This window comes from Phocoena sinus, chromosome 11 (assembly GCF_008692025.1).
Source record: "Phocoena sinus isolate mPhoSin1 chromosome 11, mPhoSin1.pri, whole genome shotgun sequence".
NCBI lineage: Eukaryota > Metazoa > Chordata > Mammalia > Artiodactyla > Phocoenidae > Phocoena > Phocoena sinus.
This window is the reverse complement of record NC_045773.1, coordinates 78361494-78387867: the sequence shown is the minus strand read 5'-3', so window position 1 is coordinate 78387867 and position 26374 is coordinate 78361494. Positions and strand designations below refer to the sequence as shown.

Here is a 26374-nt window from a genome sequence, read left to right as displayed (position 1 = left end):
GAATTGAATAAATAATGGAGTTCCATCTATATGTTGACTGATTCAGAGATACAATGAATATGTAATGCAGAAAAGACATTTTGGGTTGAGGTGTTCTGCTATAGGGCCTTTTAGCTCACTCAGTTAGTTGAGGGTTTATTCTGTGTACAGGATTGTGCTGGTCATTATGGGGACCTGGTAGACAGGATACTCTAGAGGCAGCAGAAATTAGGGTATACGTGGGCCAATGCTGGGAAGAAGCAGAGGAGGTGGTGCTGATGAAAGTTGTTGTATGGGTGCTTAGTGGGTTTGGGATAAGGATGTATGCTAATTTAGGTGAAGATGGTACCCAGGTTTCTGAAGACCCCAATGCAGGTTTTTCATGCTCCTCCAACACTGTGGCTCCATTGATTTCCTCTTGGTGTCCATGATGCGTTATAAAAGATGGGAGAGAGGAGGAGGGTGAAGCAACCGACACTGGGGGAACACAAAAAATATTTCTGAAGAGCCTTTACCTCAACCATGTTGTCTTTTCAGTGGGGGCTAGTTGCAAATATTGTTGACAGTCATATAAAAATATTCAGATGATCAGATACTGTCTTTGTAAATTTGCCATCACTTTCCCCACAGATCAAGTTTATTTCCTTTTCTCTGGTCTCTGGATCTGTCAGCCTTTCTCCTGTTTAAACTCATCCCATCCCTTCTAACATCTTCTGAACTTTGTTTTATCAGCAAATGACTCTTTGTCACCTCTCAATTAAAAAAATCAAATCAAAACAAAATTCGTGGACCCTAAATCCTCCTGTAGTTTGTATCACTCCTGCAAACTTCTCAAAATACTAGCCTCCTCTTGATGTGGAGCCATAGAATGCTGGGGTAGATGAAGGATTAAGGTGGAGAAGGAATACTTGGCTCACGTACCAAGTTGGAGACCATCTCAAATGGTGGCTGTTGTTGGCTGACAAATTTGAGAGGAAAGCAGGGTGAGGGCTCATCACAAAGGCTGGTCCTGACCAAAATTCATGGACTCCAGTTTCAAGATAAGTCTAGTGTATTTAACGATTGGGAAGACAGATCAAAGGCTGAGGGTCTCAAATCTTAAGGCTATTCATTCCTTAATGAGCTTTTTGCAGGATCAGACCCAGCGTCTTCCCTTCCTTACTTCCAGCACATTCCTCAATCCACTGTAATCCAAGTGGTTGCCACCTCCATCACTCCACTGGGACCCTCTTCATCTTGATCACTGTGCTCTAGTTGTCACATTCAATAGCCACTTCTTATTCCCTCTCTTATTGGAAATTTGCTATTAACAAGATCACTTCTACTCTCTGCACATTCTCTATTTCTTAGTCTTCCAAGACATTCCTCTCTTCTGGTTCTCCATGTATGCCTCTGATAGCTTTAACTCTGTAGGCTTCTTTTCCTCCCCTCTTCTTTCTATATTAAAAATAGTCATCCAGAAGCTTGATTTTAACTGTACAGACATCTCATAGTTCTGCAGGAGACTAAACATGTCCTTTTCCATTTAGGGTTGTTATTTTAAGGCAGGATGGTACAGAATGATCAAATTCATTCATTGTAACATTGCTTAGAATAGCTACCTTAAGATTTAGTTTGTTCAGTTAAAGACAGTTTCAACCTTCCCATAAACGAGAGTGAAGATGACAAACTTGAAGAATGTTTGTTTCCAACATCTGTGATACAAGATTGAGGCAATTAAGGGGTTTTGGAGCTTGGAGTAGGGTTTTAAAGAAATGGTCATTGCCTGTTTGAAATATCACTGGAAGTAAGAACATCTTTTTCTGGACTTTATGGTGTTAGTGGGCACCTCAACAAATACTCCCACCCTATCCCCACCTGGGTATTTAGGGTATAGTATTGAAAAGGAGACAAAGCTGGGAGGAAACTTAGAAAGGCATTATTGGTGTTTATAAAATATTTATTTATTTATTTATTTATTTTTGCGGTACGTGGGCCTCTCACTGTTGTGGCCTCTCGCGTTGAGGAGCACAGGCTCCGGACGTGCAGGCTCAGCGGCCATGGCTCATGGGCCCAGCCGCTCCGCGGCATGTGGGATCTTCCTGGACTGGGGCTCGAACCCGTGTCCCCTGCATCAGCAGGTGGACTCTCAACCACTGCGCCACCAGGGAAGCCCAAAATATTTATATTTTTTATTTTATTTTAATTGAATTATAGTTTATTTACCGTGTTGTGTTAGTTTCCGGTGTACAGCAAAGTGATTCAGTTATACATATATATATATATATTATATATATATATATTCTTTTTATATTCATATATATATATATATCCTTTTTCACATTCTTTCCCACTATGGTTTATTACAGGATATTGAATAAGTATAAAATATTTCTAAAGCCTCTTTCTGAGTAGGATTTGTTGCAAAACATTGCCTGGCTTCCATGGTGTGGGGTATATTTTGTGTTAATTAAATTGTCTAGGATTTCTTTTTTTTTTTTTAACATCTTTACTGGAGTATAACTGCTTTACAATGGTGCGTTAGTTTCTGCTTTATAATAAAGTGAATCAGTTATACATATACATATGTCCCCATATCTCTTCCCTCTTGTGTCTCCCTCCCTCTCACCCTCCCTATCCCTAGGATTTCTACTTGACCACAATCCATGTACTTTTAAGTTATCCCAGGGCCCTAATTAGGCCACGACCACTGGAGAGTTGGGTTCAGGTAGACAAAATAGTCAGGTGTTCCCCGTGGTTCTGACCTTAGGCATTTTATCTTTCCACACTGTAGTCCCCTGGAGCTCTCACAACCATCCTCAGATTTTCAAATACAGCCTCTGGGGAGATAATGCCAAAATCCATCTCTCAGACTTAGAGCTCTTTCCCATCCTTCAGATTCACAGCCTTCCCCTGCTTGCTGTGTATCTCCACCTGGAGGCTTCAAGGACACCCCAAACTCTAAATGGCCCAAACTGAATTCGTCCATGTCTGTCTTAATGGGCATCTCCACCTGATACCACACCTGCTGGAAACCCAGGGCTTACCCTTGGCTCCTCCATCTTTGTCACCCTTCCCACTCTGACCTCTGGTTATTCCTCTGGCCCTACCACTTGCCTCTTTCCAGCTCTGTGACTCAGCAACACCAAACTGCTTATAGTTTTTCCACGTGATCTCTCATTTCTTGCCATCACACGTGCTCACCCCTCTGGAGTGCAGACTCTCACCACACACCCTCACCCCCTTCACCTGGGTAGGTCCCAAGCCTTTACAGTGCAGCTCAGATCTCAGATGCTTCTCTCCAGGAAGCCTCCCCTGGCAAGGTCTCACTCCCTCCCTTGGTCAGGTACTCCCTTTAGCGTTCTATCCCTCCAGCATTTACTTAGATACTTACACAATGCCAGTTGCTCCTTGGGAGCAAGCATGACATTTTATTTATTTTTGCATCACTGTTTTTTAGGACTGTTCTGATGGAGAGGGCACTCATTATTTATGCTTGTGAAATTAGCAAGTAATAGATGAGATTCCCTCCCTCATCATGTGAGTTCTTGAATCTCCTAGGAAATCTCCCTAGGTGGAAAAGAAAATATTTTTCATAGAACAAATATATTTCCCCTAAAAGAACCTAATGTCACTTATGGTTTAACTTGAACTTCTTAAGTGAATGCTGAATAAAAGAAGATCTGTACTGGAAGAAGAGAGTTTGGTCATCTGTGAATCTTTTCATCCTCCTCTTTTGAGACAATCTCTCTGCCCTTCTGACTCTGTACCAGGGATCATGTTCCAGAAAAGAATGTGTGGGTACATTTCACATTGGCGTGGTATGGTCCCCACTGGAAATTATTAGATTTCTGCTACAGTTTCTTGAAGAGGCCAGTGGGATGGTTGAAAAGAAAATGCCACTTGATCATCAGTGGCAGAATCAATAAAAACCAGTTGTAAGTTATGAACTATATGTAAATTATTGCAGTGAGAGGTGTTCAGATGATTGCCCTGCCTTTAATACGCATTAAGAGCTGTGAGAAAATCACACCCTTTGACTTAGTGATTCCATTGCTAAGATTCTATTTTAAGAAGAAATCATGATTACTGGCAGATTTTCACAGAGATATTTAACACTGCATTCTCTATAATTTGAAAAGAGAGTGGACAAAGCCTAAATGCCAAACATTAGGGATTAAATAAATTGTGCGCTTTTCATGTGATAGAATATTATGTAACCATTAAAATCATGTTTACAAGGAGTTTTAATGACATTACAAAATGCATGTGAAAAACTGCCAAGTAAAATAAGAACTGAATGTAAAATTGCATGTTATAGGATCTAAATTATGTAAAAATTCTGAGAAATTCTGGAAGGAAATACAAATAAAATGTTAATGGCGGTTATTTCTAGGTCGTGAGATAGTAGACAATTATTATTTTTCTTTTTCTTTCTATATTTGCATTTTCCAAATGTTTCGTGATAAACATATGTTGTAGTATTTATAGTAAAGGCAAAACACAAAAGTTCAATAACAAAAGTAGAATATGTTTTTCCCTAGAAGTGGAGGTAGTCTTCTAAGGATTGAATAATTACCTGCTTTATGCCTGATAAATGATTTTATGGAACATTATAAAATATCTAAAGGCAGCTTCTTTGGGAAGTGAAAATGTCACCAGGATCCTAATATAAAGGATAGAATTTGTAAGTTATCATAGTGAATCAGATTTTCATAGTTACCCTTGCTATCTTCCTTTTGTTTTCTAGCTTCTTCCTCTGCACCTGAGTCAGTTTTAAAATGGTCCCTCTCCGAAGCATGGGAAGGCATGGAGAAGGGCTGGGGAGGACACAGCGGTACCATTCCAGGCCCTGGGGATGACGTCCTGATTTTACCCAGTGAGTGAAACAATCTATGGGGTAAATAATGACAGACAGACTGAACTGGGCCAATCTAACTGGGGATTATCTGTCATTTAAATATATTGAACAACACAGTAAAGAATGTGGAAATAAATAGGCAATTATGTCTACCACTTTCTCTTTTGGGTTATTATAGGAGAGGAATTTCATAATCCAGTAAAAATCAGAAAAAATAGTTCGGCCTACCTTCATTAAAGGTGGGATAAATAGTCTCCATGCCAAAAGGAGTTAGACTAATCCACTAGCTGGATAATTTTTCTAATGTGTCAGAGAACAGATTTACAGAAAATTTTAGTATCCTTATGTTTGAATGACACAGGGTATATGGAAAGAAGCAATTTTCAAATGCCTCCTATCTTTTGCCTTTGTGAATCTTTTAAATATAGGACTGAGAAGAATGACAAGGTCTTCTGTTGCCTTGATTTTTCAAAGATGATGGAAAAGGAACAGATAAATAAATAGAAAAATAAAATTCTATCAATCTATCAGCTACCTAATCTATCACCTATCTATCCATCATCCATCTACCTAGAACTCTCTTTTTGTTTACATAAGAAGGGAAAGGTGATTCCTCAGAGGTACAGAAATACACACCATACTTACAAAATTCTTCTTTCTTAGGAGAGAATTCTTGAAACTACTAGAAAATTTCCCTAGCCCAAGAAGAAAATGTTTTTCATACAACAGATATATTTCTTAAGACCTATTTCCATTTATGGTTTAATTGGAACTTCTTAAAGTAATACTGAATAAAAGAAGATCAGTACTGGAAAAAGAATATTTGGTCATCTGTGAAATAATAATAATGCTAATATCAAACATTTGTTGACAACTAACAATATTTGGGAATCGTTCTCCATATATTAACTAGTTTAATCCTCACAATAGCTCTGCAATACAGGTAATACTATCATTCCCATTTTTACTGACACAGAAACAGAGGTCCAAGGCTGTTAAGTTACTTGCCCAGGGCCACACAGTTTGCAATTCAGCACAACCAGGATTTTGAACCAGACGATCTGATCCAAGTCCTTATTCTTAACCAATCAAGTACATTTCCTTTCTAAAAGGACTAAGGGTAAATGAAAAGAGTGGTGGTGTTGTTTGCTTTATTTACGATGGGAAATGAAGGCAGAAAGGTTAAAACGTACAGACCACCTTCTGGGCATTGGGGGGGTGCACATGGAACTGCACAGAGAGGTGAGGACAGAAGGAGCGGGCTGACCAGTACAAACTTAAACTGTTATTATCATCCCACCCCCCTATCATCCACCTCTCTCCATGGAGGATGGAACTTTTTGAATAAACAAGCTCATGAGTCATTCTTATACAGAAAGGAAAAATCTGTTCTGCCTCAGCCTTCTTTTTGATGAATGTAGCCAGTGGATCGGCCCTGGGCTATGGTTTTTCCCACTGAGCAAACTGTTTCCCCCACTGCATGCGGGAAGCAAGAGAAGCTTTTGAAGGTTGCCAAGCTTTTCGTATCCTTGGGACCTTTATGCTGAGCGAGGAGCAATCTTAGCTATCTTGCTTGGCACTGCATTGACTGTATCCACTGTGTGTCCTGGTTGCTGGGGCCCCTGGCATTCGCCATTATCCTTCATTCCTTTGTTCATGGTCAGCTTGTAAGATGGACCCGAGTTCTCCGTGAAGCTGCTCTTAAAGAGCACAGATCAGTGCTCTGGAAAAAGGCGGCAGGGGGATGGGTGGGCACAGATACTGGATGTCTGAAGTATCTCCCACTTGGTCCTTCAGTATTATTGTAAAGATCAGAGAAGTTAAGATTTTTAAAATCTGCAATTATTGTTCATTATTTAGTTTTCAGTTGGAAAAATAAGGGAATGAAAATAGATTTGTAATATATAATAAATGAAGTCCTTACTTCTTGCTGCCTCTCTCCTCAAAGAAGCCCTAATTCCAGAAAATTTTCTTATAGTTGCCAGTGTTTTAATCTGTTCTGTTTAGTTTGGGGTTTTTCTTTCTTTCTTTTTTTTTTTTTTTTTTTTTGCGATACGCGGGCCTCTCACTGTTGTGGCCTCTCCCGTTGCGGAGCACAGTGGGCTCCGGACGCGCAGGCTCAGCGGCCATGGCTCATGGGCCCAGCCGCTCCGCGGCATGTGGGATCTTCCCGGACCGGGGCACGAACCCCTGTCCCCTGCATCTGCAGGCGGATTCTCAACCACCGCGCCACCAGGGAAGCCCTAGTTTGGGGGTCTTTTGTAGGCACTGTACTGGCTTTACTCTTCTGTTTTGATTTTTTTGGCAAACCCTGATATTTTGACCTCTGATGGACCTTGGGATTGAATTCATCTCATCTTTCTACTTGTGGTTTTACCTTCTTGACCTTTCTGGCTGTTCTGGTTTCTTTCACTCCCTGCCTCCTCTGAAACAAGTCAGTTTGTTCACCCAAGTCTGGCACAAAAAAGACACCGAGTACTGCTTGAATGAAGCGCATGTTCTCCATGCTGCATCCATAATTTCATACCAGAACTGAATCTTTGGATTTCACAGGATCGACCCAGTACAGCTATCAGAATTTACAGGTCTGTGGAAAGTAATGCCTTTTCCTTTGAACAGGATCCTAAGAATTAAGATGTTCCTGATGATGACGATGATGGTAACAGCAACTATAATTTGAGTGCTGGGTGTCTACCATGCACTGTGCTAAGTGTTCCACATGGATCTTCTCGATCATTCCTCACAACTACTTTTATTTGGATCCTGTTGTTATCTTCCTTTCTATAGCTGAGGAATTTGGGACATAGAGAGGTTAAGTAACTTGCCCAAGTTTCTCCCAGCTAATAAGTAAAAAGGCTGGCCCAGGAAAGCAGACAGTTTGATTCCAGAGCCCTAACTCTTTATCACATATATATTTTTAAAAACTCACCATTCCTACTTGCTCTGATTCACTCAAATCAGACTCCATATTATACTGAATTTATACTTCTCTACTTCCTGTTCCCATTGTTCCTGTCACTTGGAATTTAAAAAAAAATTATTGAATACCTAGCATATGTCAGATACTCTACGTGAGGAATTCAATCTTGCTACATTCTCATTAGGTACATACATGTGGAGAAACTGGAGAAACTTCCCAAAGAGGTATCTGATGCCATGAACCGTTGGTAGAAGTATCTGCTTTGCATCTGGTAGCAAATATAGTTTTAATTCAAGTTAACATTCCTTTCCAATTCAATTTAACCAACAATAACTGAACAGTCACCACACCAGGTGCTCTGATCTGGTGCTCCAGAGGCAAATGGGATACAGCCGTGATCTCAAACAGCTAGTAACTTAGCTGGGTTGATAAAACACGTACTAATACTTAATAATACAACAAATAGCTGTAATAAACACCAGAAGTGTTTAGAATCAAACACTTGTCCCAGGCAAGATGAAGAGAGATGACTTCAGGGAGGAAGAGGCATTTGAAGAGGACCTTGATAGATGGGATAAGAAACTGAAGGTCAGTTACGAGACACAAGGGTGTACTGGGGAGGGAGCAATGTTTTAGGAGGTACAGGATGGGCTGTTGACGAGGGCAAAGCTGTGTTCGCATTTGGATTCTGACATTTACCAACTGTGTGGCGTTAGACACGTTTTAAACGTTTCCGACCTTCATCTGTAATATGAGGGTTAAAATTAACATATCGTCATGTTGAGGGGATTAAATGAGATAACATCAGCACACATGACGGCTGCGTGGAGTGCTGGCAATAATGGAATTATAGATGAACGCTGTGATTTTTAATGTGTCAGGTGCTCTTTTCCTTCGTTTTCCCATCTGCCTGCCCCTCTTGGCCTCTGGTATTAGCAACACTTTGTATTTGCTTTCCAATGGCTTATTATTTAATTTTCACACCAACCTTGGGAGCTAAATAGGTAATAACTATTATTACAGTAAAAACCCATTTTTACATAATACGATTTTAATGGAACTGCTGATGTTACAAAATGAAAGTGACTGGTAAAGAAGATTTAAGTGATACTTTTGAACCTCTAATATAATTTTATGATGTTTTGTGTATTTTAATTCATTAATAAAGGAAATGTGTAGAACATTCCCATCATTATTCAAATAGACTAGCATCATTTTTCAATAAAATTCTTAGGGTAAATTGCCTATTTCCATTTTCTGGGAAATCAGTTTTATGGAATGACCTCAGACCCATCCTATTCCATAAAAATAGGACTTTACTGTACTAATAAAAGATATCACTATTTTAAGTATGGTACCATTTTCCTTTGAGGCATTCTGTCTTTATAGACATTGGATTTTGAAAGCTGTAAATTCTTCTTGGTGGTATTATATGGAGTGAGGTGAAGTCATCATGGAGAATTTGCTTTTGTAGTTTAGTTTATGATAACTTTGTTTCACACAAACAAGTATATCTGATTGTCTTTGCCTCCTAAATACTGGGAGATTTGGTCTAAATGCATTCAAGACATCTTACAGAGTGGGAACAAGTTCTATCTAATAAATCATGCAAATCGCAAATCCTCACAAATGATCTGCTAACTTGTACTACAGATTTTGTCCTGAACTGACCTGCGAGGATTTGATGCTTCCGGTTCTTTCTCTGAAGGAGTTTCAGCCATGACAGGATGACACCCTTTTCACACAGAGCAGCTTTAATGAAAGGAAAATGTGTTATAATTCCAAGTGACAGGATTCTGTTTTTAAGGGTACAGATATGATATCATATAGCCTCCAGCATGGTTTTATTTTTATGTGTGGTAGAATTCACTGTGTTCCATTTTCCCATATTACTTTGAACTGTCGTTATTTGAAGAGATGAATGGAGAAGTACTGGTTTTCTTTCATAATAGTTCTTCTGTTTGTTCTGATTTTCAGTACTCGGGTACTTTAAATGGCAGTGAGGCTCATCAATGTCCTGGGATGTTCAAAGTCAACAATGTTTAACGTATTTCCTTGTTAAATCGCAAGACGTTGAGGTTGGAGATGTGAGTTAAGATGACCATAAATCAGGAAATAATTTTTCTGTGGGAGGAATTTCTACAAAATGTTGAGAGTAGAGCATTACAAGCTTAATATACTTTTTTCTTACCCACGATTATAACTGATATAGGATAAGATACAGGTAACACAGAGATTTGGGTCTGCAAAGTCAATTAGAAACCAAATACCATAAATATCAGTGTTGTCTCTTAAATAGTTTCAAAATTCTGGTCTTGTCCCATTTGGATGGGACAGAAAGTCACACAAGCCATCACCCCCATTTATTCTGGATTACTAGCAAGTGGGAAGGGGAAGTTAATTTAAACTTGAGTTACTGGAGTCCTTTGTAGGATGCATGGCATTAGTATGGTGACTGCGGGAGTGTGTGTATTCTGGAAATGTATCAATATTTAACAAACCACCTAGAAACTTCATCGCTTAAAACATACGTTTTATTTTGTTCACAGTTTTGTGAGGAAGGGCTAGGCTGGGGTATTCTTGCTGGGGTCTTTCATGCATTGCCGTCGATGGTGGCTGGGCTCATCTAAAGGCCCAGCGTGGTTGGGTGGTCCAAGAGAGTTCACTCATGCAGCTGGTGGTTGACACTGGTTATTGGCTGGGAGTTCAGTCAGGGCAGTCAGCTAAGAGGCCTCGGTTCCTCTCCACATGGGTTTCTCTGTGGGGCTTCTTGGGCTTTCTAACAGTGTGGCCGCTGGAATCCAAGAAGGAACATCCTAAAGCAGAGTTCCCCAAGAGTGAGCAGTCCAAGAGACCTGGGTGAAAGTTGCATGCCTTCCGAGCCAGCCTCAGCAGACTCAGAATATCATGACCATCACATTCTCTTGGTCAAGCAGGGCACTAAAGCCAACGCAGATACAAAGGAGGAGAATTAGGTTCTACTTTTATTGGGAAGAAGAGCAAAGAACTTGCAGCTGTCTTTAATCTACCACTGTGTATGCGTTTATGTGTGTAGTGTGTGTGCATGTATGTAATTAAGAGCAGATGTACCTGACTTAATTCAAAAGGTTTGAGAGTTTTAGGGTCTGGTCAATTTGTGCTGTCTTCCCTCCCTGGGCAGACGTTATTTAGATTCTGTTGGCTTACGTGAGTCAGAAATTGAAGCACACCAGGAGACAGACTGGTCAAAGGATTTTAGTTTCTTTATTCTCTACTACCTACCATGCCAGGTGTTATGGTATTGCCTCTTCACTGCCTGAAAGTCGGCTTCTTCAACCCTTGAACAAAATTGGGGCCCTGATCTGGGATTTCTCGCCCTGAGATGGGCAATGGATGACAGTGTTTGGGCCGCAGCCTGTGTCCAAATCTCTATGTGGGTGACCAGAAGCCTCTTCTTGGGAGAGAGAGGAGTGCTTTGGGGTGAGGGGAGAAGTGGAGCATGAATACGTTGAGCATTTTGTTTCCTTCAGGGCAGAAATGGAAAGTCTGCAAGGATAACAGTCAACAATTCTTTTACCTTATTTAGAACATGAATGGGAAAGCTATTCTTTTTTTTTTTTGCGATACACGGGCCTCTCACTGTTGTGGCCTCTCCCGTTGCAGAGCACAGGCTCCGGATGCGCAGGCTCAGTGGCCATGGCTCACGGGCCCAGCCGCTCCGCGGCATGTGGGATCTTCCCGGACCGGGGCACGAACCCGCATCCCCTGCATCGGCAGGCGGACTCTCAACCACTGCGCCACCAGGGAAGCCCGGGAAAGCTCTTCTTTATGATTATATAAGGGAAGAACAAACAAATATGATTTCAAGAGGTACTCGACACAGAAATTTTAACCAGCATTATTAGCAAATAAACAAAAAGAAAATCTGAAAAGAGAGATCAAAGGACCTTTAGATACTGTATAAATCTCCTTCTTTTAGGCAGTTTCTTAGAGGTGAGCACAGACCTCCGGAAACCTTTCTTCATGGTAAAGGGTGTTGAGGCCATGTCCTTCCCACGGGAAGGAAACATCAGGATCCCAAGCTCCCTGAAGCAAGTATTTCCACAGGCCTCCCCAAACAGTTCTGAAATGTTTAACTTAAACTGACTTTTTATATATCCAATATTTAAGAATGTACCATAGAAGCTTACTATTTAAGGCAATCTAAGTGCAAAGTCCTTTGCAATATGGACTCCTTTGATGAAATGAATGATTGTCAAACAATTTATTTGTTGTATTTATGGTGTTTTTCCATGAATTTAATTGTATTAAGTAAACATTTATATATATGTAAAATATGGATACATAGAATTGTTGAGCTGGTAGGGAACTTAGTGACACTCAACTCAAATGAGCTAAGATAATGCAAGTGTTTTCTAAATTGTAGAATCCTATGAAACACATTATTATCATTGCCCAAACATATATGACATTTTGTATCAAGGATAAGAGTGGGATTTCAGTCTCCTTGTTTTCAACCCAAGTGTTGCAAATTGCCTTCTAAAATTTATAAGAAGAAACACTATTGCTTTATTTGTTATATTTTAGATGATTTGTGCCCCTAAAATAGGTTTACATTTGAGAGACACACTGGAGGCTAGGGAGTTCCTTTTAGTTGCAATGACTGTGATTCAAACGGGTTTTTACAAATGAATAGCAGTAATGCCATAACTACCAGGCAAGACATGTGATAGGATGTCCTTGCCAGGGGTAGACAACCAGGAGTTGAATTTTTTTTTAGGTATTTTTACAACTGTATATGTTTTCCCCATAAAAAGTAAATTTCAATTAAAATCACAGCAGAGATTTTCATTTCCTGCAAGTGACAAAAGGAGCACAATAAAAAATATTAAAATAAGTTGATATCCTTTCTCTAATCTCAGTTTGTCAATCTCTGCTTGACTCAGTCATGGAGCTTGTTTCTGGGCTAATTAGAACTTACTTAGAATCTTCTCTTGGGGCCCAAGACATGTAGACCCTGACACTCTTTATGGCTTGCTAACTTGCTGGAACTAATTGGAGTTTTAGTCTAATTGAGCGGATTTTCAAACTCTTTTCTGTCCTTACTCACCTGAGAAACACACTCATTGTCATAGTCCATTAGTATTAGAATCATAGCAATTTTCTCGGAGGGCACATACTTCCCCAGGGCTTGCAGATCATAATTTGGGTGGGGGGATATTGGAGTGTGAAGTGTGTAGGAGACCTAGGTTTTATTTTTGGCACTTACTGCACCTAGAGAATCACTACTTTTATAACTTTACAAACTCCTAACTCCAGTCTCCCAGAAGTGTGACCCTTCTGGGAACTTTGGGGTCTAGCCTGAGAGGAACCTAACAGGTATACCTGTAAAACACCTCTGGTGCGTTTCTTCCATTGACTTAGGTGTGATTCCTTTGCTACTATAACAACTTCTTTCTCCATGTGCAGTTTAAAACTAATTTTTAAAGGAGCTATGTGTTATTTTCCTTAGGACTTTTAAGAGTACTTTGACCATCACAGTACAAACTATAAGATTCCTAGTAGCAATAAATGCATTGGTGGTTGCTATGGGAAAATACAAGTATGTGTCATAAACTTGATAAGAAAGGAGAATTGGCAGGACCTGGCATTTTATTAATTGTGAAGGGTAAAGGAGAATGAGGCTGAAAAGATGACTCAGGAGTTTGGGAAGGAAGCCAGTTGGGAATCTGGATTTAGATTTGGTAATCCTCGAAGAGTTGACTAAGGAAGCCTTGGAGATTGAACTAGGGTTAGAGCCAGCATGGGAGCCAACAGAGAGATGCAAGGAGGGGGTAGGCGACAACATCTTGGAGGAAATTCTAATTTAAATGGCAGGAAGAGAACCCAGAGAAGGAGCAATCATGAAACCAGGAGGAGAAGTCAGACAACAGAAGGCAAGAAAAGAGTGATACCGAGGTGGTGGAGGTGGTTCATAGTAAACATTCCATGGAGGACCAGGAGCGTGGTAGTTTAGAAACTGCCTGAGAGAAAACTGTATACTCTCTGCAGGCTCCTACAAATCAAATGCAGAATCTAATGCTTGTCTTGGCTTATTGTTTAACACATCTGTATTGGATTTCTGTAAAAACCCTGGTAGAGATCAATGCCTTCAAGGATCCCCATATTATTTTAAGGTTATATTCCATTTATAGTTATTATAAAATATTTGGCTATGTTCCCTGTGTTATAAAATATATCCTTGTAGCTTTTTTTGTACATAATAGTTTGAATCTTTTACTCCCCTACCCTACATTACCCCTCCCCTCTTCCCTCTCCCCACTGGTAACCATTAGTTTGTTCTCTATACCTATGAGTCTGCTTCTTTTTTTTTAAATTGTATTCACTAGTTTGTTGTATTTTTTAGATTCTACATATAAGTGATATCATATAGTATTTATGATTCCTTTGTATTTATGATTTATGATTCCATATAGTATTTATGATTCCTTTATATATAAATATATAGTATTTATATTCCTTCATGTAGTATTTATAGTATTCCTTTGACTTATTTCACTTAGCATAATGGTCTCCAAGTCCATCCATGTTGCCGCAAATGGCAAAATTTCATTCTTTTTTATGGCTGAATAGTATTCCATTGTGTGTGTGTGTGTGTGTGTGTGTGTGTGTGTGTGTGTGTGTGTGTGTGTGTGTGTATGCCACATCTTTATCCATTCATCTGTTGATGGACACTTAGGTTGCTCCATATCTTGGTAATTGTAAATAATGCTGCTATGAACATTGGGGTGCATGTATCTTTTCAAATTAGTGGTTTTGTTTTTTGTTTTTGGATATATATCCAGGAGTGGAATCGCTGGGTCATATGGTAGTTCTATTTTTAGTTTTTTGAGAAACCTCCATATTATTTTTCACAGCGGCTGCATCAATTTACTTTCCCACCAACTGTGTATGAGGGTTCCCTTTCCTCCACAAGGGAGAAAATTAAAAGAAAGAAAATTTGTTAAAATTTAAAGCAATTACTCCCTGGTGAGACAGCAGCACTTCTAGGGGGGCGGCCCGGTTGTCCCTAGCCACTCTCTAGAGTACTGCCAAATGTTCTAAATAAATAGGTCATATAATAGGCTTAGTCCAACAGAACTGGTCAATTTGTATAGCTCAGTCAGTTTGGGAGAATAGAATAGACTTAGGCTATCTTCTCCAAGATATCATTGTCATTTCCTAAAGGGGTACAATATTACAAAAATATAAATCAACACAATAAATACATTTTTTATAAAAATGTAGAAGATTGTATATAATTGTTACAATGAGTTCAATTCTGGAAGTCGGAAGGTCATATTGAAGGTCTTTTTTTTTTTTTTCTTTGCGGTACGCGGGCCTCTCACTGTTGTGGCCTCTCCCGTTGCAGAGCACAGGCTCCGGACGCGCAGGCTCAGCGGCCATGGCTCACGGGCCCAGCCGCTCTGCGGCATGTGGGATCTTCCCGGACCAGGGCACGAACCCATGTCCCCTGCATCGGCAGGCGGACTCTCAACCACTGCGCCACCAGGGAAGCCTTGAAGGTCACATTTTAAACAGCCAGTAGTAGTCCATCAGAGTACATTGGTGAAGTCCTTTCAAATTCAGAATACTGAAAGCAGCATCCAGAGATTTTGATATTTATTTTGGGATGTTGACCTTAGGAGCTAATCTCTTTAAAGCCATTAGTAAATAGAGTGACTAACTACTCTGATTTATACAGAACTGAGGAGTTTCCTGGGACACATGACTTTTAGTGATAAAACCTGGAAAGTTCAAGGCAAACCAGCACGAGTTGGTCACCCTACTAAGAAATCACCTTTCAGGCTCTTACTGACCTCATAGTCTGTGATCTGCACTGCAACAAATTTGCTGACAATTAATGAAACTTTTCCTTGACGTTAATGCAGAAACCTATATTTTACCTCATTTTGTTCCCCTAAGAAATTTGTCTCATGGAATTAATATTCTTTGAGGAGACACAGGCATTTCTTATAAGAGAAGGGGACCTGAGTGACTGCATATGTATTTTACCCTCCTGGTTGGGGCCAGGGAAGTTTGAGCCAAGTAAGGAACAGCTGCCCATGGGGCCCTTAATCTAGAGCAGGGCTTTTTTCACTTGCTGTAATTGAATTACTTCTTTTTCACTTTACTTTATGGTCTGTTTTCCATGCAGATATTCTCAGAATGTTGAATTAAATAATTCATGATTTCCCAATTATTGGTTTAGGTACAGTTGGCATTTCTTGAATTGATTATACTTTCTAGAGGGAGCTTTTGGAGTCTCTTCATATGTAGAGCTTTAAAGATAAGAAGTTTGCCCATGAGAGGTACAGCCCGGCCAGCAGGGGCGGGGCTAACACAGTGGTTCACTGTTGATCCTTGGGGGTCACCACCCTTTCACACAACCCAGGGACTCTGAACTTCTCGTGTGCCCTAGGTCCCTTTGGCAGTCTAGTGAAGCCTAGATCCATTCTCAGAATAATATTTTTAATGCATAAAATAAAATAGGATCATAAAAGAAGCCAGTTGTATTGATCCAGCTATCAAAATACTAAAAAACAAATTTGTGATATACTAATATATATGCTTCTTTATTAGCACATTAAATAACGGTATCTAGTTCTGGTTCTAATTACTGTCGTAACGTCCATGTTGTTGTTGTAGATATTCTTTGAAAAGTGCTGCCATAAATTCCTTCTCTCCCTGTAAGTGTGTGCTATTCCTCCCCTGGAGAAGTGGAGGCTCACTCCCTTTCCTTTGAATGTGAGTCTGCCTTCCTGACTTGCTTGACCAATAGAATATAGTAGAAGTGATGTTCTGGGACTTTCAGGCCTAGGTCACAAGAACACTTGCATAAGAAGACCATTTTGCCTGGATGTCTTTCTTGCTCTTGGGATGCTCCCTTTTGGGATGCAGCCCTCAGGCTATGGGAACCCCAAATTCTATGGAGGCCCTGTGTTTTTCACACTGCTTGGCAGCCCAGATGAACTCTAGCTAGTAGCCAACATCAGTTTCCAGCCATGTAAGTTATCTCTCTTGGACATCCAGACCAGTTGAGCCCAGTAATGGGGTCCTGCTGGTAACTCTGTTTTTTTCCCCTTACTTGAAAATACATTAAAAATCTCTTATTTTACCCTTATGTCAGTGCTTCTCAGAATTTCTTATGTGTATTCAGGAATGCTCCCTTAGAAGGCGGATTCCTACAGTTCATTAGGATCCACATGGGCCCTGAGGAGTCCTTGGCCTTCACACTATCCAGGGAGTGAAAGTGGTTAAAACTCCTCCTCAAAGTGAGCATTATAAACTAATAAAATTAAGAATTGCTGTAGAGAGACTTCCCTGGTGGTGCAGTGGTTAAGAATCCACCTGCCAATGCAGGGGACAGGGGTTTCAGCCCTGGTCTGGGAAGATCCCACATGCTGTGGAGCAACTAAGCCCATGAGCCACAACTACTGAGCCTGCGCTCTAGAGCCCATGAGCCACAACTACTGAAGCCCTCATGCCTAGAGCCCATGCTGTCAACAAGAGAAGCTACTGCAATGAGAAGTCTGTGCACCGTAATGAAGAGTAGCCCCCGCTCACCACAACTAGAGAAAGACTGCGCGCAGCAGCGAAGACCCAGCGCATCCAAAAATAAATAAATAAATAAAAAGAATTGCTGTAGAAAACATACAGAGAGTTATGAAAGCATATACCTGAGGACCTGGACTGTAATGACATGAATCTAATTAGGTAAACCATACTGTAAGGCTAAAACAGTCATGTAGATGTTGCCTATTACTAACGGTAAGTTTACCCAGAATTTCTCAAATCGTTTCCTATGAAATTAGCTCTTTATAAGCATCCCATGTAAGAAAGATAACGACGTCAAATGAGTTTGGGAAATTTGGGACTAAACAGGACAATAAATTCTTTGCTTCCGTTCTTTTCAAAGCCCTTTATATGATAATATGGATTGTGTAGTTTCCAGGGGGATATAGTATGTGCTGTTTCTCCAGGATGTTTAACCACGTAACCCTTTTATTCACAGAGCAGCTCACGATGCCAAGATTTTAGGGAAACACCCTGAGTACAAAGTACTCTCACACTTAACATTTGCTACCACTCCATGAGGTTAGGCATCAGTTGTATTAGGTAAGATTAGGTCTTCTATGAGTAACAAGGACCTGAAAAAGAGAAATTTCTATCTCTCTTATGTCTGTTCTGTGGTGTCAGGAACTTGGAGTCTGTTTGCTCCATTATGTGCTGTTTCCATTCCCAAAGTTACTCTGTGGTCCAAGATGTCAGCTGGAGCTCTGGCCATTGCAACCACATTCTAGGCAGCAGGAATTAGGAAGGGTTCCACCTCTAAGTCACACTTGACACCACTTCTTACATCTTATTGGCCAGAACTTGCCCAAAAGGCCATAACTAATGGGAAAGGAGACTGGGAAATGTAATCTTTTGGCTAGGTGACAATGTATTCAGCTAAAACTTGGAGTTCTTGTGACTAAGGGAAAAGAAAAAAGATACTGGGAGACAACTCATGGTCTCTGCCACAATTATCTCTCATTTTATAACTGAGGAAAATGGGACCCAAAAGGGGTATCCAAGAAAGAGTTCAGAGATCATGGAGACAGCACAGATTCAAATCTAGGCCTCCAGATTCCTTGAGTGTGTTTAGTTCATTACACTATCCCTATTTAATCATGTGGGAGGGATCAGAATAGAGCCCTTCAAAGGCTATGATCTAAAGGGTCATGGTGATATAAACAGATACACCACCATAAAGCATATTTTAAGAGAAAGTTAAGAATATCTGTTTCTTAGAGGTATATCCCCATATTTGAAAATTAATAGCATTTAATAAACAAAAACCTATAGGTGGGATGTGACTGCCTTTTGCTACAGATGTGTTGTTAAGACCAGGATCCTGTTTGTCAGGCTGCTGTGTACTCCTAGGGCCTGCTCTGTGTCGAATGGCTTGTCCTCACTTTCTTGCATTTGTCACATCAGTGACGCTTTGTGAGCCTTGGATCCTGTCTGAAGCCATCCGTTTGCCTCTCTTTATTTACATGATAACATTGCCTGATGGCAAGTTGTGTCTGGATAAAAAAACATTGCTCTTACCTGGATTGAGCTGGGTTTTTGTCTGGTTTAAGGACAGTCGGATAGCCCCTCTGACTGCATTTCTCAGGTGGCAGTAGTGTGTGGAGGGTTTGCACAGAGGTGGTGAGCTTGCTGCACTGTGCCAGGATCGGCTGGGCTGTGCTCACAGGTGCAAAAGGCGGGCGTCACCCTGCTGTCTTCCAGCATGTGATGAGTACCAACAGGAACTTCGCATCTTTGTGTTCCTATGGTCCATGATAGCTCTGGAACAGAGGAGATGCTCTCTGTGTTTTTGTTAAATGAATGAATGAACAGTGAACTGGATGGAATGCCGATGAATCCCAGCCCCTCTCTTCCATTCATATTGATGGCATCCTTGCTGGACTTGCAGTGGGTCAGCAGGAATGATTGTTGTTGGCATAGTGAGGCTGGATGCCTCGGGGTGGTTGCTCTAATACCATATTAGTGTTTACTTACTATAGTAAGAGTCCTCTTTATTTGGACTGTGCTGTGTATGGTACATATCATTCTATATGTATATCACTTTAGATGTTTTAAAAATTAAGTGACAGGGCTTCCCTGGTGGTGCAGTGGTTGAGAGTCCGCCTGCCAATGCAGGGGACACGGGTTTGTGCCCCAGTCTGGGAGGATCCCACATGCCGCAGGGCGGCTGGGCCCGTGAGCCATGGCTGCTGAGCCTGTGCTCCGCAACGGGAGAGGCCACAGCAGTGAGAGGCCCGCGTATCACAAAAAAAAAAAAAAAAAAAAAAAAATTAAGTGACAACATATAAAATTAGAAATTTGACTTCAGAACCTATTTTGTTTTGAGACTAGGTTAACCTTTTTGGAAACCTGAGAAACCTAACTGTCCAGAGCAGCAAGTTTCCATTTTCCGAAGGCCTTGGTCTTGGGTATAGAATATTGTAGAATATTCCAGGGGCTCCCCAAGGCCTTTAGGGTAAATCTCCACGTCATTGATTTGGACCACAGAGTCCTTTGTGATCTGGCCTCGTTGCCCAGCTCTTCCCTGTGCGCCCTGCCGACCAATCGCACGCGTCTACTTGCTGTTTTCGGACGGAGGCGGCTCTTTCTCCTCTCTGCTCATTTATACTTGCCATTCTCTCTGCCTGGCACTTGCCCCACCCCTCCTTCCCACTTACCCCCACCCCCTTTCCCACCCTAACCCTCTGCCAGTTGCTACTTTCTGTCTTTGAACGCTCAACTTAGTGTCATCTCTTCCAGAAAGTGTCCCTGAATCCCGTTTGATGTAGTTCTCTTTCTTCTGTGTTCCTACAACACCTTGGGCCTATTTCCATCCTATTTCCTTATTCTGTAATTATTATTTACGTTTATGTTGCCTTGAGGACAGAGGCCCTATCTTATTCAACTTATCCCAGTGGAAAACACAAGATCTGGCATGGAGCTGAGACTCCATAAATGCTAGAGTGAGTAAAGGAGAGTGAGAGGCAGGTACTGCCTAGTCGGTTCCTGTGAAAGTGTTTCTAGGGGTTTTGGAAGCTGAAGGGAGAGCTGTCACTGTCACTCTGAGAATCTTTGCACACTAGGGATGGGTGGAGGGTGGTGAGACCCTAAGAACCTTAGCAACTGACTGGCAGGTGCTGACCTTGTTGGGGAGCCCTGGTGGTCTGCCGCAGAACCCGGCCTGGGAATCATTCAATTCCAGCATTTATTCAGGTTCCTTGGGCCAGAAACTTACTCTCTGTGAGTTGTGCTTCCCACAGCTAAGAGGATGCTCTGTGCAAGAGAGGGCAGGCTCAATCCTTTTTTTTGGTACGCGGGCCTCTCACTGTTGTGGCCCCTCCCGTTGCGGAGCACAGGCTCCGGACGCATAGGCTCAGCGGCCATGGCTCACGGGCCCAGCCGCTCTGCGGCATGTGGAATCTTCCCGGACTGGGGCACAAACCCGCGTCCCCTGCATCGGCAGGTGGACTCTCAACCACTGCGCCACCAGGGAAGCCCCACGCTCATTCCTTTTGCCAGTGGAGTTCTCTGAACTCTTGTGTTCCCAGTGGCTTTCCCTTCTCCCCTGCTGAGCTGGTGGCCTTCGCTCAAGCTCCTCCCCGCACCTTGCACCGGAGCCTGATGTTCCCCCCTGGGTCAGCACCTGAGGATCTGCTGGGCCTGGCGTGGCTTGCTGAGCAGGAGCTCGGAGCTCTCTGGGGACTTAACTGCCTCCCCAGCCAAGCAGGCCCGCCCTGGCTTAGCACCTGGGCGGATGACACACCTCCTGTGGTGTTAGCTAGAGCAGCTTGAGGATCTTCTGTTTGCTGGGAAATTGTTTCAGAGGTTACTTTTTCTCATTTGCGTAGCGTGGACTCACCTGGTTTTGTTTGTTTTCTTTTTTTGGTGAAACTATAAAAGGAAGAGGGTAAACGAGAAAACATCAGCGCCTGCTTAGAGCTATGACACTGGCTACTGCAAAGGGACGCAAGTGCTGCTGTTTGACTAGTTCACGTCTGAATTGCAGCACTAGTGAGGAAATCATTGTAACTGAGGGAATCTTCGGAGTGGTGCAGTATGTCTTTTTGGCTCCGGGTGTGTGTACCTGGTGTGTATTTAATGCTATCTTAAGAGTCTGAATGAATTAAAAAGGCTTCTCACACTTCTTAAATTATCTCATTCATCAGAGAAGGCTTCCGGCAGAGCCGGCCAGTAGTTCAAGTGGAAAGGGAAGGAAACAGTTAAAGGGTTTTAAACTGCTAAAGAGGGCTTTTCTGTTTTTCTGGGAAGGCAACAGTTTGCATGGAAATCACAGCTTTTATACATTAAGTATGGTTATGAGTCTCTTCTTTTAAGCTGTGTGAGAAATGTGGACTTTTTTCCCCAAGGGAAAAGGAGAACTAGGACCAAAGGGGCATGTAGCTTCATGCCAAGGTCTTTCAGGTAACAGAGAAAAGGGAGAGACTGGTTGGTACTTGGAAAATAGAGTATTTTATTGGTAAATAGTTTTTGCCATAGCATGCCTAATTCAAGCCCCACTCAGAGAGGAAAACTTTAGCCACAATTTTTGGCAACTCTACGATTTTAGTATCTTTTCTTCTCCCATCCAAATTCCACCATATTTCATCACAGGCAAACCCAAATCACACTGCATAATAAGGACCATTCCAGCACTTCAGTGCCAAGTGCTGGCCTTGCTACAAGGTCCCACATTACTTGAATGATAGTAGTCAGAGAGGCTGGGTTAAAATCAGAAGGCAGTAAAATATTATCAGCAAGAAATGATGCAAGAAAGAGCAGAAGTATTCAAATTTAATTTTTTGAGCCAAAAAAAGGAATACATTATGTAAATATAAGGCTACAGAAACATATGACAGATCAAAGAGATTTCAATCCTTCATTTAGTAATAGTAACAGTAATTACAGTATAGTGTTAATAGTAGTGCCAGTGGTAATAATATACTCATTTGTTTAATAAGATAATAAAGTGAGTTCAGTTTTTTTATGTGCCAGGCATTGTGTTAATATTATTTTATCTCACTTAAGCTTTATAAAGATGCTGTGATGTTGGCACCACATTCTATGCACAAGGAAACCAAGATTGAGAGCAGAAGTTCTTAAACTTTAGCATGCATGAGATCAACTGAGATGGTTGTAAACTACTAATCATTTGCATTTTGAATCAATTCAGCATGAAAATATGTCCTAATTATTCATATGGACTTCTAAAAAATTAACAGTATATCTTGGAGACAACATATCAGTAAAAAGAAATCTACTGCGTCCTACTAAATGACTGCATACTATTCCAGAGAAAAAATGTAACATGATTTATTGAACTACTATTTTACTGATGAACTTAAATTTTTTCCCCAATTTTTACAAGCATTATTACAGCAAAAATATTTATACCTTATTGTACGAGTGGGAGAATTTCTCTGGGCCAATTGATTTCCAAAGTGGAATCCATAGCCCACCTATGTCTGAAATCACTCAGGATGCTTCTTAAAAAATTCAAAACATACCTTCAAGGAACATGTAATCACCAAAATATCAACACTTTTTGAGCCCAGAAGAAGACACAAAACTTCTGAATTCATTCTCAAAGCTATAAAATTGATTCTAAAATTAGACAAAGAGAGCACAAAGAAAGAATATTAGGTGCTAATCTAATTGACATTGATGAGAAGTTTTAGAAAATCAAATGTACCTGTACTTTAGAAGAATCATATATAATGATTAAATAGAGTTTAATCCTAAGAATGCAAGTATGTTTCTACTTCAGGAAAAATTTATTAACGTAATTAATTAAGGCAACATTGGAACACTTTTCTCTCCCCAAGACTGTACCTTGAATCTCTTTATAATAATAAGGCACACTTTTCAATATATGAAGAGCCAGAGAACGGCCAAAAAAGTTTAACTTTCTCCCCTTATCAAATACAGTGCCAGTTTTCACCTACATTACTCTGTCTCTCTACCTAAGAATGGGCTCTTGAAGACCTAAAACGTCCAAGGCTGCAGAGCCCATGTAGTCATGGGGGTGAGTGATGGAAGTGTTATTTTGGGGAACTAACTTTGAGTATGAAGAAAAAAAACATAGTAGGACAGTGGGGCAGAGAGGATGGGTTAAGAAGTGCTGAGGAAGGATTAAATCATTGAAACAAATTATAGGTTTATAATGGTGTCCAGTCACAAGTTTCTCAGCATATTTGGGACACTGAAGGGAAAATTTCTCCAAGTTATTTCATAGAAGCATCTAAAAAAATAAAAATAAAATCTAAGCAAATATTTCAAGCAAGATTTTTTGACAGTATTCCATTTTCTGCTTTTTTTTCTTGGTGTGAAAAATATGCAGTCTTCCTCTTGAATGGGGCACAAAGCTATCTTTATGCATTACTTAGGGGCAAAAGTTACAGCTAATGATCACAGTGTGTCAAACTTATCTTCTCCCCACCCAAAGGAAAAATGTATACATGGTAATAACAAGAGGATTCTGTAGGAGTAACAAGAGGATTTCCCACAAAGGCTTACCAACTTATGAAAGAGAAAGCATTTGATCGATTTCATTGCCTACTCAACCAACCCCAAAATTATTAGGCTAGAAATAGAAGAAATTTTTCTTAACCTGATATAAAGTATTTATAAGAAATCCACAGGAAAGTTCAAAGATAACCATGAAAGATTAATTACTTTCTGTTAGAATCAGGAGCAAACCAGCTCCTATGACTGGAGATGACAGACAATGCAATAGGACAAGAAAAAATATAATAAAGGGCATAACCATGAGAAAGAAGGAGGAAAACAATTACTGGTAAACATATTATTTTTCACTAGAAAAATACAAGAAATTCAAATGAAATATTGTTAAACAAAAGAGATCAGTAAAACAGCTGAAACCACACCAATATATAATGAGCAATAGCATTCTTATATCATAATAATCATCAATTAGAAAAGGTAATAGACAAAAGGTTCTATTTTTTATGGAAAAAAACCCTAGATGTAAACTTAACAAGGCATATGAAAAAAAGAAAAACCCTTAAAACTTAGGTGAATAAATTATGACACACCAGTACAAGAAGACACAACGTTGCAAACATTTTTCCCCCATATGAATCTATAAATTCAATTACTTTTAAAAGAACCCCATTCAGATGTTGTAGAGGGAATATAATTTTTTAGGGAGAAACTAAGCCAAATGCCCAGATATATAGATTCATTTCATACTAAAAGTTTTGTAATAGAGATCATCCCTGATTGGTTATTGTCAGGTGGATTTTAATGTTTACATTATGTGATTTAAAGGTGCGCTGAAAGGGTGTCCCAAGTTTGCAATCTTTGCAGGGTGTTTTAATTTGTACACTTTGTACAAATATTCAGTTTCCTCTTGAAAGGAGATGAGTGCACACGGATTGCATGTGCCCCTACCTTCTTCTCTTCTGTTCTAACAGAGAAAGTGTTTTACCTTCTCTCAAAGGTCAGTCTCACCTGGCGTTCCCTGCATCACGTGCCGGTCTTCCCCTCCAGGTTGTTTCCTTTCCCTGTCTACAACCTTTCCCTGCTACAGGATGCTTCCCGACAGCACTTATGCATCTTTTTGCATGTCCATATGATTAAAAAATTCCCTTGAGCCCTCATCGACTTCTTGATGCTAGTTCTTCTCTCCTCGTTCTGTCTCTGCTTCCCTGGTATTTCTGAGAATGTAAATTTGATAGCCATCAACCTATAGACAGTATTTAAAGCCAGGAAAATATTTTTTCTTTTTCCAAGTATCAGACCCATATGTCCAACTGTCAAATTGAAACCTCTACTAAGATGACTTACAGGTATCTCAAACTAAACCCCTGGAGAGCATCCTCTATTCCTCTCCTCCCTGCACGAGTCTGCCATTCCCAGCTGCCACCTTGCTCCTCCCCAGCTTTTCGGATTGAGCCCATGATGTCGTCTCCCATTACCGACTACACAGTTCTTTGACACTTCAACCAATCTTGTATATTCTGTTCCTAAGTATTTCTCCCATCTGCCTGCTTTTCATCATCTCTCCTTTCACCACCTCTCAGGTGAACCACTAGGATGCCCCTTAGCTATTCTCCTCTGGCTTGTCTTGCCCTTATCAACTCCATTCTTCTCCACTGCAGCCAGAGTGATCTTTTAAAAATACAAAGTGGTTATGTAATTTCCCTGCTTAGAACTCTTTGTTGGCTTTATGTCACTCTTAGGAGAATGTCTCCAATTTGTCACGTAGCCTTCAAAGTCCTGCCTGACCCGCTCATCTGCCTGCCTTTCCACCTCCACCTCTCACCACTGCCCTCCAGCTTCTTCAGTCTAGGTGCCCTTGCTATTTTTCAGTCTTCTGAGTGTATGGAGCTTTCCCCCACTTTATGCTATTCATATATACTACTTTTTCTGTCTAGAGTGCTCTATCCCCATGATATTTTGCATTTTTCCTTCTTACCACTTAGCACAGTTTGTGCCTATATAGTTATCTGTGTGATTATATTTAGATGTCTATTTCCTCCACAAAAACTTAAGTTTCATGAGAGCCAGGCCTATGTCTCTTTGGCTCACCAAATAATGAAGTGACAGGCATAGAGCGAACATTCAAAAATATATATTGGGTGTAAAAAACAGATGATAGCTAATACTTTTATGCCTGGTAAGGGCAGGCACTGTAATTTTTTTTTTTTTTGTGGTGTGTGGGCCTCTCACTGTTGTGGCCTCTCCGTTGCGGAGCACAGGCTCTGGAGCGCAGGCTCAGCGGCCATGGCTCACGGGCCCAGCTGCTCCGCGGCACGTGGGATCTTCCCGGACCGGGGCACGAACCCGCGTCCCCTGCATCGGCAGGCGGACTCTCAACCACTGCGCCACCAGGGAAGCCCCACTGTAATACTTTTATATGTGATGTTTCACCTCATCCTTACTATCACCTCCATAAAGTATTAGTTCTCTTATTTTGCAGGTGGGGAACAGAAAATCAGAGAAGCTAAGCAATTTTCCCAAGGAATGGCTTAATTGGGATTCAAATTTAGGTCTCTGAATTCTAATCAGGTGAGCATTCTGCTGCACTTGGGCAAATAGTA

General features: G+C 40.8%; 1 protein-coding gene across 8 annotated transcripts in view; it reads left to right on the top strand.

Annotated features, from left to right (window-relative positions):
* PKHD1 (PKHD1 ciliary IPT domain containing fibrocystin/polyductin) overlaps positions 1 to 26374 on the top strand; it is a 603444-nt gene that overhangs the window by 241813 nt on the left and 335257 nt on the right. For all 8 annotated transcript variants that reach the window (XM_032648750.1, XM_032648749.1, XM_032648748.1 and 5 more), the window contains one exon: positions 4709 to 4837. In XM_032648750.1, coding sequence (XP_032504641.1) covers positions 4709 to 4837 — 129 coding nt within the window. The remainder of the gene's footprint in view (positions 1 to 4708; positions 4838 to 26374) is intronic.